Genomic DNA, 14778 nt, shown 5'->3' with positions numbered 1-14778 from the left:
TGTTTCATAAAGAGGTCTATATTTCGTTATAATAGATTGATGTGTCAGATATGTTTCATAAAGAGATCTATATTTCGTTATAATAGATTGATGTTATTTTACCTAGACATCAATCATATATTTACAGGGTTTGTGATAGCCAAGCACATTGATTACCATTAATGTAGTATATTTTTAGGCAATCAAACCCAATAATCAATTATTAATACCGTATATTTGTAAAGCATAAGACAATCTAACTCATTAATACCCCTGCTAATATACCTGCTAGCTGCCCATAAATGACTATTACCTCCGATCGGTATATTTTATATAGTATAATATGTATTGGTTGTTGGAATGAAAATGTGATATGTTTCAACAAAAGGTAGGAGATTTTGTCCATAAAACTCTGGAGAGTCGTGGATTTTGAGCGTTCATAAGACTTTTGGTAAATATAATATATTTTATTTCCATAGGAGCGAGTGATGGATAAAGCTTGTGTGTGACACAACTTTCATATGTTTCTTTGAGATAAAAGTGAAAACTGAACTATATTCATAAGATTATAAGAATAATGACTAGTTATAACGATTATGATGAGCGAATGGATGGTCTGATATGTGTATTAATTGTAGTTAAGAACTTGGTATTTACTTAGTTCTTAAAGAATGAAAGGCTGAAAACTTTATGAAAGGGTGTAATTACTGTGAAAGTAATTTCTTAAGTAGCTTTGTATGAATGTATACTTTGCATTGAAACCATTTGTATGTTGAATTAGGGTGTAAAATTACGAGTAGTTGTAATGTTGTTTTGTTTTGAACTATAATATGATCATAGGTTGGATTAGAAGGTTGATTGAGTATTATAACGTGACTTTTATATTGTTTAGTTATAAATTGTGATGGTAAGATTAGTTATTTGTATATTAGCTCACTCTTATTTTATTTGATTTGATGATCTACATTTGATAATATCGTTTTTATATGAAAACATATAATAATACAAATGTTGAGAGAGATAAACTAGAAGAACTTTTGAGATAATAATTTAGGATTTTTTTTTTCAATAAAATCAATTTATAATTAAGATGTCCAATAAAATAAAAATAAAATTTAAATTTAAATTGTGAAATTTATGTTGATTATAGATTTTAGTAAACTAAAAATTGAAATGTTATAATAGATATGATATATTCTTGTAAATATTTTTAATTTTCTTTATAATTTTTTATTATTTCATATTCTGAAATTATGATGATACATATAAATGAAATAAATTACAAAGCGATTTCCTTCAAATTTAATTCAAATAAATAAGTGAATTAAAAATATTGATAAGAGTTCTTTGAAAATATAAGTTCTATATTTAAAATTAAAAAATGATTTAAAATGACGTAAAATTACTCACATAATTGTTTATAAAGATAAATCTTTTTATAATCTATAAGTAAATTAAAATATAATATAACCACAAGCACACACATATATATACACAAAATTTACAATAAAATAATATATTTTATTTATAAAATTAGAAAAAACAATTTGTACTAAAATAAAAAGAGAGATTATACTTCAAGTGGCAATTTAGAAAATTCACACAACACCCAGGTCTCTGTTCTTTCACACGGACGCCTTTCAAAATTCCTCTTCTGCTCCCATCCCATTGGTATTACTGGTTGCATTCGTTCCTAAACAATCACACACTGCACTTTCACTCATTTGTTTCCCTCTCATTCCAACCAAATAAACCAAACCCAGAATCAACAAAAACACAACCATAATCACAATCACTGAATTTCTTACACACATACATACATATATTAAAACAACACTGTCATAGTGTCACTTTCTCTGTTAATGCATCACCACCACAACCTCCAACTTCACATCGGAGAAGAGGACTCTCACCTCTCTTCTGAGGATGCCACTTCAATCCCAATTCACCAAAACCCGACCCGAATCCGTTTCTCAATTCATCCACTGCCACCAAACTCACCAAACACTCCATGTCACAATGAACGCTTCTCCGACCACCCATCTCAAGCCTCGCCCCGCAAGAGAATACCCGTCATCACCCTCCCCTGCCATCACTTTCCGACACCCTTTGGCGCAAAGTTTCGAACTTCGAACCTTCTCCCTCGCTTCCGTTTCCTCATCTCCTCCCCCCCCCCCCCCCCCCCCCCCCCCCCCCCCCCCCCCCTCCCTCTACTTTCTCTTTTCAAACGCTGAACCTTTCGATTTCTTTTTCGTGATTGCTTTCTCAGCAGCGCTGTTGATTTCCCTCAATCTGGGACTGTTGCTCTTCACTCGACTGTTCCCCGTCAAATTATCATCATCATCATCATCATCTTCTACTTCTTCCTCCTCCCCTTCTACTCACCCTGTGGTGTGGTCTATTGGGTCCAATCCTAAGCAAACGAAGAGCACGAGTTCGGGGTGTTGGGTGCAAGTTCACAGCAATGGGGATGTGTACGAGGGTGAATTCCAGAAGGGGAAGTGTTGGGGGAGTGGGGTTTATCACTATCACATGAGTGGGAGGTATGAGGGGGATTGGGTTGATGGGAAGTATGATGGGTATGGTGTTGAGACATGGGCAAGGGGCAGCAGGTATAGAGGGCAGTATAAGAAGGGTTTGAGGCATGGAATGGGGATCTACAGGTTCTACAATGGTGATGTGTATGGTGGTGAGTGGTCTAATGGGCAGTGTCATGGGTTTGGAGACCACACTTGCTATGATGGGAGCCGCTATGTTGGGGAGTTCAAATGGGGTGTCAAACATGGACACGGACAGTACCATTTCAGGTGTGTTTTTTTTTTTCAATTTACAATTTGTCCAGATGCTTTAGTTATGATGTTGTAAAGTGTCATTCATTTCAGTCCTTAATGTTACTAGGATAGCTTAGCTTTCTGTATGGATAAAGGTCTCATTAAAATCTTCATAGGAGATGAAAATAAAGAAGTAAAACTGGATTAATTAAGTTTCTATTGAGTTAAGACTAGATTACACTTGTGTCAGTTTATAGAAACCCTCTCATTTAACTTCTGCAAAAGCTGAATTTTAATACATGGAAATACTAATCTTAAAATATAAGATGAATTTAATTCATTTTACCTTTTTTTTTCTTCTTTTATGCGTCTTTTGAAAAGTTTATTCAAACAAGGCTTATATCAATGCTTCTCAATTACTTGAACTCAATAATGAATTTGATCCACGTTTCATGAAATGTATAATTTCCCTATTCTTAACCACTTCTCATTTTTTAGCACGGATCAAAGAACAGTCTCATTGGAAGGTGGTGCAAGGCTGTTATTTTCATTAATGTTGTGGTATCTTTAGTTCTGCACGTATATTGAATGCATTACAGTAGAAAACTGGTGGTGGAAAAGGCTTGGTTTATTCAACAAATACTAGAAGTATCTTTTAAATGTCTTTACAGTCTCATTTTATGTGTACTGCAGAAATGGGGACATATACGCTGGGGAATATTTTGCAGACAAGATGCATGGTTTTGGAGTGTATCAATTTCAGAATGGTCATCAGTATGAGGGGGCATGGCATGAAGGAAGAAGACAAGGACTTGGAATGTACACTTTTAGAAATGGGGAAACACAATGTGGTCATTGGCACAATGGAATTCTTGATGATCCTAAAAGACATAACAGTCCTAATGGGTCTCCGTGTGATGTGGACCATGCCAAGGTTTCCAATGCAGTACAGGTAATGTTATATTTTGCACTTATGGTTGATGAATATGCATGTAGTTACTTATACCAAGAACATTTCCTTTCCTTGTTTCTTCATGGTTGTTATTATGAAGGTGATAAGTTATCGTTGAAGCTATCAAATTAATACTACTTTTCAAGACAACTTCAGTATTGCCAAGTAGTATTCAAGAAAGTAGATAGGATTAAAGTAACCCTGAGTCGTCTCCCAATGAATACGAAATTGCCTTTTAATATTTGAATCTTATGAATGTAATGCAATGTTCAAGAATAAAAATGATGTTTTATGAATGTAATGCAATGTTCAAGAATAAAAATGATGTTTGGAGAAGGTTTAAAGAACAAATACGAAACTTAAAAACGATTATAATGAAATAGGCTAATTTCACTGTTTTTCCAAGATAGATTCATCATCGGTTATTCACAGATAATTGTTCAATTGATTATTATTTAAGTTTCAAATTAATTAAAGTACATTCTTAATTAATTTGAGAGCGATCATGCACTTAACCAAAGTAAATTCTCAATCAAATGCAAAACCTTTCTAGATTATTCACAATGAATTCAACCAAAGTACATTCTCAATCAAATCCTATTGTGTTTAATCATGTCTATTCTTAAATCTCCTAACCAAATTAAAAGTTAATCAATCAAAGTAAATTCTCAATTGATTATAGTTGAAATTATTACTACCAATCAAAGTACATTCTCAATTGATAGTAAAAAACCATTTAATCATATGAAAGTTCCTAAATTAAATCAAAGTAGATTCTCAATTAAACCTAGAAACCCTAGAACTCATATAATCAATATGCATGTAGATTCAAACACATTATGATGCAAGAATCTTTGCTTTTAATTTGATAGAGAGATGAAAAACATAGAGAGAACAACTTAAAGCAATAATCAAAATAAACAATTGCATTAACTCAATCTAACCTTAGAATCCATAATGGAATTATAGCAGAATAGCCCTAGATGTTTAGCTCTTTCTAGATGTTTAGCTCTCCATGAATAAAGTTGAATACAACATGAAATAAGAGAGAGAGAAGTGGTGAATGAATGAATGAAGTCAAGTCCCTTTTCTGCCTCCCCTAGGTCTCTTTATATAGGGCTTGATTGGGCTTGGACTCTGAATATTCAGTTGATAGAATATTTTATCTTATATCTTCCAAATAACTAAAAGATTTAGATAATTATAACATTATTTGGAAGATATTTTCTATTGATATTCCCAAATTAAATTAATTCAACAACTGAATTTTATCTTTTAGCTTTTCTGAATTTCCAAAATTACACATAAGCCCTGAAATTTCCTCTATCTGCACTTTAGACCCTTCAGAATTCTCCAAAATTGCAACAGAACCACTGTTGACCAGCTTTGACCAGAGAAAGGACGCGCTCAATGAATGCCCGCCACGTGTCAATCTCCTTCTCCACCCAAAATTAGGGTTTCAGCAAATTGGGGATACGGGGAAACTCTTGAGCCGTCATGTGTGAAGACGCGAGAAATTCTGATGGGCGCGACTTCTTCCTCCTGTTACAATGCTACTTGGTGAATTGAAAGCCCTTCTTGGTTCTTGTCTGTGATTACAGCGACGCGGTGGCTATTTGGGTAGCACTTTGAAGGCGAAGGACGATGAAGGTGGTTGTTGTGCAACGACGGCTTAAGGTTTGGGTGATTCTCGCGAGTTGTGTTTCTGATGCAGGTTGGATCGCGATTGCTGGGGCGATGAAGAACTCGCGATGGTGTTGATGGTGATGAACGTGAATCGTGATGGCGGTGCGAGTTGCTGGCAGTACGAGTTGCTGGCAGTGGCGGAGTTCGTGGTTGCGGTCATGGCAGCGGTGGTGCTGTAGTGGCAAGGCGCGAGTGGCGTGGAGGCGGCAAGGTGTCCCACAAGGTGATGTTGCGATCAGAGATGGAGATTGATGATGGAGGTCGCGACGTGGTGGTGGCACGGCAGTGACGGAAGCGGTTTGGTGGTGCGACGGTGACACTTGTTTGCGCGTGACGGAAAGGATGGCGACGGCGTGAAGGTTGACGGTAGTGCTGGGTGAAGCGGCGGATCTCACGAGGAAGATGGTGATTGTCCGGTGACAGGGCGGCATGGTTGAGGCGCTGTGGTGGCGGGAGTGGTGGTCCGTTGATGCGCCGGCGAGAAAGGAGGAGATGAACGGTGGCCGTGGAGGTTGCGCGGCAGCGGTGGACGGCATCATAGGTGGCTAGGGTTTGGATTTGGGAATTAGGGTTTCTGGGGGAAAGATGATGATGTGGTAGAGGGGGGTGATGTGGCAGCATGTGGTTGGTCTATTTGGTGTGCAGAGGATTAATGACGTGACAACTTCTTAATGGTTAGATCTGTGTTTGGAGGATTTGGACACGTGACTGAATCTGGTGGAGTTTGGCTTAGGATGGGTAGGAACAGGAAACTTAGTGGGGTGTAGGAGAAAAGGCTTAGTGTTTGGGCTTGGTTGTTGGCCTGTTTCAGAAATAGGAGTGTATGTAGATAGTTTAGGAGGTGCAAGGGTAAAGTCTGTCTGTTTGGCCCATCTGTACATTATTTTCCAAATAAAACCTGATTTTGAGCCTTAAATTGCCATTTGGACTAATAGAACTTATAATTTCAGCTGCACAAATAAACGTAAGAATTTCCAAGAATAATTTATACAATTAAAATCACTTTTTAAGTCTCTTTTAATTCCAAACACAATATATCAAATCATCACAAATCCTCTTTAAATCAATCATTCAAGCACATGAATTTCATCAAAAATTTAATTTTAAAACATAAATGTGGGTATAAATATGCACTCATAAGAAGGATAATCAAATAACAACATAAGGAAGAAACCTGATTTTTCACCAACTTCATCAACGTGTCTTTCTGCTTAAGCTGCGTGAGCAATCTAGTAAACCATGGTATTTCTTCTGTCATTCTGCGTAGGATGCACATTCTGCTGCTGAGAAAACTTACAACATGTCAAAGGTGGATGAAGGAATGAATAAAGTAGTGGCAGCAGCTAATAAATCAGCCAATGCAGCCAGAGTTGCAGCTGTAAAAGCTGTGCAAAATAGGATGCACCATAACAATAATGATAAATGATAATAGCCATTTCCTCAATCTTGTGATGATAGAAAGCTTCAATCAGTGTCAATGTGTCATCCTCCATCATAGGTTTGCATACAGAACATTATTAGATATGAAAAAGCAAAGGAAGCAGAAGAATTCAAGGAGGGAGAATCATAAACACGTGCAAATAATGAGATCTTCTCTCAAACTTGATAACTAAGTTGTGTACATTTTCTTCCCCTTCCCAATGGAGAGATGTTTCCATTTCTTGTATTGTGGTACAGGTGTGAGGTGTGCCTGCTTGGAACCACTTTGGGTAATTGAACTCAATGCCAGATTGTGGAGCAAGAAGGGTCCTCACTTTTTGGTGTGTAGTTTGTGTTAAGAAGATGAAGAAAAAAATAGAGTATAGAGCTTCAGTGTGCAAGGCAAAAGTGCCAAAAAGATGTAGATTAGGACTTACATGTTGGCCTATTTCCATGAACATGTTAGTGTATCTGTCCATTTGGGTGCATTTAAAAAGTTGCCCACCAACTAATGCTGTATGTGTTTGGTGAAGAGTTAAAGCTTTAGAAAGCTGAATTCCGTGATCATGCACCAAACAATCATGTATAATTTTATGTAGTAAAATGGTAAAATAGTACAGTAGGTATATTAAATGAAAGAATTGTATCTTGTAGAATGAAGGTAATGACAGCAATTTCTACAGGAACAGACTAAATATTTTTGTTTTTATAAATATGTTAAGAAGATAGTTAGTTTCTCTTCAAACATAAAAATGATCTCTACTTTATAATTAAATATACATGTCTGAGTTAACAATCAAATCTGAAGTGAATATGTTGTGCTAAGGTGGGAATGATGTAAATCAATGGGATAATCTAGAAGAACAGGATAATCTTTTAACTAGTAAGTATAGACTAATTTTGAAGATTTTAAAGTTTATGATATCGAAATTGAATACAAAATTTGGAAGTTTTAAAATAATTTTGACTATTTTTTTAATGATTGTAAATATCTTTCATATATACCTTTTTTTTATTATTAGATGGTGAACTGGAGGTGAGTCTAGTTAAGCAGTGAGTAATTTCTATTTAGCATTGTTCAAATATAATTGCATGTGGACTTGGCTATCTTTTTAAATGTAGTCTACAATGGACCATTATGGAATAAGAAAAAGCAATATTCACATTACAAGTTGTTGAAGTTCAAGTATTATGAGAAGTGGGGTTCTAGATATTATAGCGAGAGTGATATAATATGTGATGTCAAGTAAATGCCTGGTCGTATATGGAAATTATGCAATTTTTGTCTGACATTTATTATATCGGCAACTGTACTTCCAGCAGCTGTATGCCTCGGACAGTAGGACTATTATCTTATAATTATTCTTAATAATAATATAGATAAATCAATATATATGCACCATAATATTCATTGGATAAATATTAATAAATCACATTTATTAGCTTACAATTTTTTTATTAAATGACCGGTCAGTAGTTATTGGACGGTTAATTTCTTCATTTTCTTAATTAGTTTTCAGAAACCGGATCATCCTTAATTAGTTGTCGAAAATCAGATTATTCTTACTTAAAAGTTAGTAATTTATCGGTAAGTCACTTAATGATCGGTTAGATTTGCAAATTAAATATGTTTACAGGTAATGTATTTTTATTTATTAGATCCTGTATGTATTAATGAAAATTTATTTTAAAATCTATAAATAAAAGTTATAAAAATTTATTTTGAAACATATAAATACAAATTTAAGATAAGGAGATAGATAATTATATTCATTGTACAACTAAAAGTTGACTTTTATTACACAATAATTATTTACTAACTTAAACATCAAAATCAATTTTACATGTACTTACACAATATCACATAGTATTAGAGAAGATTTGAATTATTAGATAGTTTGGAGATTATTTGAATTTTGATGTTAAAAACAGTTAATCTCGACCCCACTGAAACACCATTGTTTCTAAAAATCAAGTGTAAATATATAACGTGTTCCTTAAAATATACTTCTTAATAACTTAATTTTATCTAGAAAATATTTGATCATTACACCTTAGTTAAAACTATATTAAGCATTCATAAACTATTAGATGAAGTCCACTAGATCGTAGAGCAGATATGATAACGATCAAAAGCAACCATCGTCATATTTTAATTATGATGAGATGTCAATACAAGCACCATCACTATTAACCAAGCATCAACGATAATATTATGGGAAACATCATTATAATGTATGCGGCAATCCATTTGTTATTTTTCACTAATACAATATAAACTTTTTTAATTATTTCTTTAGTTTTAATATTGGTCCTAAAAGTGAATTTATGATAAATTTTCTCTTTTTAATGATAGGTCAAATATATCTTCTAAAAATATTAAGGAAGTTTTCTCACAATAACTTTTAAGTTCCATTCAAATTCTATCCAAGAGACAATAATCTAAACTATAGATATTCTTAAAAACAAATAAGTTGATGATTCTATGAGTGGGTTTGAATAAAGCTTAAAATTAACTTTTATTTCACACCTCTTAAATGAATTTCTAAAGTGTCAATAAGAAATCACTGAACTCACGAAGTCACTTAAATGGTAAATTCTTTACCCATTTGTCAATATACACTTTTTAAATGTTTAATAATTTGGCATGTCCCATTTTTGGATGAAAATCTTAAATTGATCATCTTTTTTTGACGTCTCAATTTGATCCTTATTTTGTGAAAATTGTAACAATTAGACCCTTACCGTTGAATTGAGTCCAACGACGTTAATTTATGGTTGTCGTGGCATGTTGATCTTCATTTTTAAATGATGTGGAATATCTTATTTGATGTATGTGATTCTGATGTGTCTTTTGATTTTTTTAATGAAAGAAATTTGTAAAAACTGAATTAAACATTAAATTGCATACTTTGTTCGAATTAGGGATTCAGAAAAAGTAAGTTTGATTTTAGGGTTCATACAAATTGAGAATTAATTTCAGAAATTGTTCTCATTGATGCTTATGCCTTCGACTTAGCTTCTGATGTTGGTTCAGATAAGATCATCTTTTTATTTTATTCTTCAGAGGAAGATGATGCAGGAATTATATCTGAAATCATAATACAAGGTTGAAGAAATTAACACATACAACAAAATTGAAATAGTTGGACTGCCTCTGAAATTATAAGATATAAGGAAAGAAACTTTTTGCCCTCGCCACCATATGCATTATCGTAGTGTTACGCGTAGAAGTCGTCGAACCACCACCGCTGCAACCTCCACGCGATACCAGTTCGCGCGCCGCCACCATTTTCGCACATCATCTTCCTCGCACTTCCAAACTCGCAGGCCGTCGTCGCCATGAATCATGTCGTGCTTCCTTGCGTCGACCACTAACTTCAACGCATCATCTTCTTTGCATAGATAGCCACCGCACAAGCCTTCTCTATTAGCACAACCTAAATCGCGAGCACCATCGCAGCGCGTCAACCTCCATGAAACACCACCAGACCTAATCATAGAAAACTCAAATCAATTTCATCATAGAGCATCGCGCCTTGCACCTGTAAATCAAAAGCATAGGAGCTCTAATATAGAAAAATTCCAATTCGAAAAACCCTTTCAAACCCTAAACCGCGTTCGAGCTCTCTATGACCACAAATCGCATCTGAATCGTGATGTCGCGTGACCACCTTTCTCGCAAGCATTCAAACCACAACCACAACCCTCAATGTTCCCTTTCAAACAATAATTGCAACTTGCAGAGAAAGATAATCCCAAATAAGAAGCAGGAAAAACCCCTAAATTTGCGTAAAACAGAAACCCTAAAATCGCGAAATCCTTTATCAAAATAAAACCAAATTTCTACATCAAAATAAAACCAAATCGCGATTTCCGAATGAACCCTAAAACCAAAGATCCAATTTCTCTTGATTTCCAAGTCTATGTAATTAACTTTTTCCAATTCTTTTAATTTTAAAAAAGTAAATGTCCATGTCAGACTTTCCTATTAGTAAATAACATAAGCACGTCATTTAAAAATGAAGATCAACATGTCATGTCAACCATAAATTAACACCGTTTGGCTCAATTTAGTGACAGAAGTCTAATGGTTGCAATTTTCTTGTGATGGAGAAATCACAGACATAATACGATTTTCTAACTCCTTAATACTTATAAGAAAAATAATGGACATCTTTATGAAAATTAAACAAATTTTACGGCACTAAATACTAAATAGACAATATAATATATATAATTTCAACATTTTCAAAAACTTCAACTTGTTAAAACATTCAATATACAATACAAATAATATTATGATATTAATTTCAAATATTTTTCTTTTGAAGGTTGGATACCCTTAAACTCAACTAAGCTAAGCACGTATATGTACAAAAATAAATTGTATATTACAATATAATTATTGAAGATTCCATCTCAACCTTATTTATTTGTCATATAAGGAGGTTTCAACATTAGTTTCAACATTAATATACAACTCTAACAATACTATAAAGCTAGCTAACCGGAAAAGATGAATTAAAATATTAATTTTTGAACAACAATTTTGTTTAGAAAAAAAAACTTTAATCAATCAACAGGTTTTCATTGTTTAGGAATCCGTTTTGAATACAAATTACAAGGAAAAAAAATCATATCAATGTATATAAAAGATAAGCAACAACGAAAATTTTAAAATTTCATTAAGGGTTTTTAATTAACTCTCCTTACCTAAATAAATCTTATATCCAACTAATATTAGGACGTGATAGGCTTTTTCTTAAACTAAATTGATGAGTGAAAAAAAAATATACAGAGGAAAATAAAGTATACATAGAATGGAAAACTCAAAACTAAGCTAAATTACCTTAAGTATTTGATAGATTAGAATGAATGAGGTTAAGAAAAGGTTAACAAGAGAAGCACTTCTATCTTCTATTTTTTCAACTGTATCATGATATACTTATACTTATATATATATATATATATATATATATATATATATATATATATATCATTAGTAAAAAATAAGTTTTTTTTAACGCGTTATATACGTCTCAGTTTTATTGAAACCGAAGTGTATCAAAGCGCGGTGGCATTTTCGTAGTTTTAGCGAAAGTATATGTCTCGGTTGTCTAGGAACCGATGCCTAAAGGGGGCTACTGCCTCGGTTTTGAGAACACCTGAGGCAGAAAACACTACTGCCCACCTGTAAAGAGAACTTTTCACCTGTCAGACTTTTTAAAATAAGGCTACTGCCTCGGTTCTGAGAACAATTGAGGTAGAAAACCCTGCTTTACGACATTGGTTATCTTCCAACTAAGGCAATATCATGTTTATGCTTCAATTTTGAGTATAACCGAGGCATATAGTTGTTAATAATTTTATTTTTTAAAATATTTTGGAGGTTTACGCCTTTGTTAAGTAAAGAGTCGAGTTAATAAGGTTGTTATTTCTGATGTCTTATCTTGGTCTGCAAGGCTATAGAGTTAGTCAAATACGTTGGTTGGGGGTCACCGTTCCTTCTCTGCATTTTCCCCTTTGAAAATTTTGCACTCTCAAACGCTAAACGCATCCCAATATATACTAATGGATAAAAACTCACTTACAGACAAGGCCACTACCGTTTCTTTCCTAAACCAATAAGCCACAATGTCCTTCTTTTCCTCTTCAACGCCCGATTCAAACCTCGCCACCGCCAAGGCAATCCTCTCCATGGCGGCATCGGTGGCTGCCACTGTAATGGTCATCCGTTCGGGTCGTACGTCAGATATGGCCTCCGCAGCGTGCTGTCGCAGTCTCGTGGGCAACCAAATCTACGAGGCGGCAGAGATCTACCTCGACTCCAAAATCTCCCCCTCCATGCAGAGACTCAAGGTGACCAAACCCAAAACCGAAGACACCTTAACGAGATCCCTTCGCCTTCCTCCTTGTTCACCAAAACCCTACCGCCAAGAGCCACCACCACCTCGTCGTGTGTGACAGCTACGAGCGCGGCTTCCACCTTGCTTGCGAGTGCATCACCTCTGGAGTGAAGAGCAAGCGGTGGCCGTTGGGAGTGAAGCAGCTTCTCGATAACAGCTCCTAGGGTTCTAATCTAGATCCTCATCCCCAATTTTAGTGTTGCTTGGTGAAAAATCGTTAGGTTATAACTCACTCTCACATTTCTCTAACGTTGAAACGCACACCGAGTGTTTATGGAAGTGTTCTAATGATGCTTTTCCAATTCTTGTTGACTGTGATTTGAAAAATCAAATTAACGTTGTTTTCTCTGTATTCAGGTCACCAGCTGTGTGATTTTAACTCTCTCTAACCCGTTTCACTAAGTTCCAGTTTCTGTCATTAATTCTTCATCCCCTAGCTAGTTTCTTACCTTACCTGTAGCCATCACAAGTTATACTTGGTAATGGATATATGAAAATAGTGATGAGTTATGAAGAAATACGCATACTTTGCATCTGAATGTGTTATTCTCACACTGTTTTGTTGTTTTCTGAAATAACAACCCGTTTATGAAGAGGCTAGATAGTTTCTCTCTCTCGATGGACCTGCAAGACTTCCTTCTCCGTGTTCTGAGTCTTGAGGCTTTAAGATCTTGCATCCTGATGAGAAATGGAAAACTACTTACACTGGAGTGCTTATTGCGTTGGGCGTAGTTGCCTTATTCTTGGAAGTCATCACATGGATTATTGTGTTAAGGAGAAGGTCTAACAAGTCTCCCTAAACTTATCATGGATACAACACTGCACAGACAGACCTCAAGTCAACAAAGTTGGACCATATTCTTCATTATGTGATTCTTCCCTTCATTGCACTTGCTCTTCCATTTACCCCTTCTGCTTCCTTTTCTTTTCTTATATTTATCACATATCTTTGTATAAGCTTTGATTATAAAGTATAGATTTGTTTGTAGTAGAAATACAGAACTTTTTTCAGTTGAAAAACTCTGAACCTATGTCTAAACAGACTCGGTACCTGGTTAGGAATTCAAGGCATGAGTCCTGATGTTATCTGGTTTGAGACGATAGGATACAGACAATAAAGTAGAAGTCTTCCCATATTAATTACATAATGGTTGAAGAAAAAAATAATCATATACTGCCTCGGTTCAATTCCAAACCGAGGCATAAGACCTCCTCTACTAACTCAGTTCACCAACAATCGAGGTTAAAAGTCTGGCGAGAAAAGAAAGTAAAAGAATGAACACCCTCTACTTCCTCAGTTGCATTTGAATCGAGGCAAAAGCATACACCTTTTTGTCTTGGTTCAAAATCGAGGTAAAAACTGGTAGACTTTTTACCTCGCCAGTATATACCTCGATTGCAGAATCGGTGCGGATAGGCGAAAATAACCGCTGTCATTTCCCTTTACTGCACTAGTATATATATATATATATATATATATATATATATATATATATATATATATATATATATATATATATATATATAATCACTTTATACTTTTAAAAATTTGACGTGACTACATCTTATCAAAAGTGATAAAAATCAATTCATGCTCACCTCTTTTTACCATTCATGTTTTGTCAGTTAAATGAGAAGGTTTGGTAAAGATTATTTTACAAATTTTCACTGTTATAAAAAATGATTTTTTCTTTTGCAGGGATTTTTGAAGATAGGAAATGACAAATAAACTTGTCTTATGTATTATTTGAATTTCTCTATATTTCAAGAAAGATTTTTCACATTTATTTGTGTTTCGGGTGTAGGATCGAGGATCTTCTATAAAACACTCATTCACATTTTTATTTCAAGTCAACTTAGGCAATTCCCAATATTTTTTATCAAGATCTTTTTTTGGTTGTGCTCTAAATCGTTTAGGTGTACTTGTCAAAAACACTCTAACGCTCAAGTTAGTAATTAATTCGTTCGGGTGTCACTGCAAAGTCTTAAATTCGTAATAAATGTAATCACCTAACTCAATCATGACCCATTACCTACTAAGTAACGCTAACCAATAATCTTA

The 14778-nt window shown here is 34.5% G+C and overlaps 1 protein-coding gene across 3 annotated transcripts; it reads left to right on the top strand.

Moving 5' to 3' along the window:
* Positions 1 to 1600: 1600 nt before the first annotated feature.
* On the top strand, positions 1601 to 7319 carry LOC108339236 (phosphatidylinositol 4-phosphate 5-kinase 8). 3 transcript variants are annotated; one of them, XM_052878386.1, is made up of 4 exons: positions 1601 to 2098; positions 2249 to 2786; positions 3444 to 3702; positions 7066 to 7319. In XM_052878386.1, the coding sequence occupies exons 1-4, from the start codon at positions 1906 to 1908 to the stop codon at positions 7069 to 7071; spliced, it is 996 nt and encodes a 331-aa protein (XP_052734346.1). In that variant the 5' UTR covers positions 1601 to 1905; the 3' UTR covers positions 7072 to 7319. The 3 variants fall into 3 exon arrangements, with proteins under 3 accessions (XP_052734346.1, XP_052734344.1, XP_052734345.1); XM_052878384.1 differs by having other exon boundaries at positions 6656 to 7319; XM_052878385.1 differs by lacking the exon at positions 7066 to 7319 and adding an exon at positions 5041 to 5175.
* Positions 7320 to 14778: the final 7459 nt, after the last annotated feature.

Source organism: Vigna angularis, chromosome 5 (assembly GCF_016808095.1).
Source record: "Vigna angularis cultivar LongXiaoDou No.4 chromosome 5, ASM1680809v1, whole genome shotgun sequence".
Taxonomy (NCBI): Eukaryota; Viridiplantae; Streptophyta; class Magnoliopsida; order Fabales; family Fabaceae; genus Vigna; species Vigna angularis.
Note: the sequence above shows the minus strand (reverse complement) of the source record. Positions and strands in the feature narration are given on the sequence as shown.

What these genes read in the sequence shown, in the direction of transcription:
- LOC108339236 (XM_052878384.1), top strand. Translation starts at nt 1,906, where the DNA reads ATGCCACTTCAATCCCAATTCACCAAAACCCGACCCGAATCCGTTTCT. An exon ending in CCGACACCCTTTGGCGCAAA is followed by an intron (nt 2,099 to 2,248) that starts GTTTCGAACTTC and finishes TTGCTTTCTCAG; the next exon opens with CAGCGCTGTTGATTTCCCTC. An exon ending in AGGTTTCCAATGCAGTACAG is followed by an intron (nt 3,703 to 6,655) that starts GTAATGTTATAT and finishes CATTCTGCGTAG; the next exon opens with GATGCACATTCTGCTGCTGA.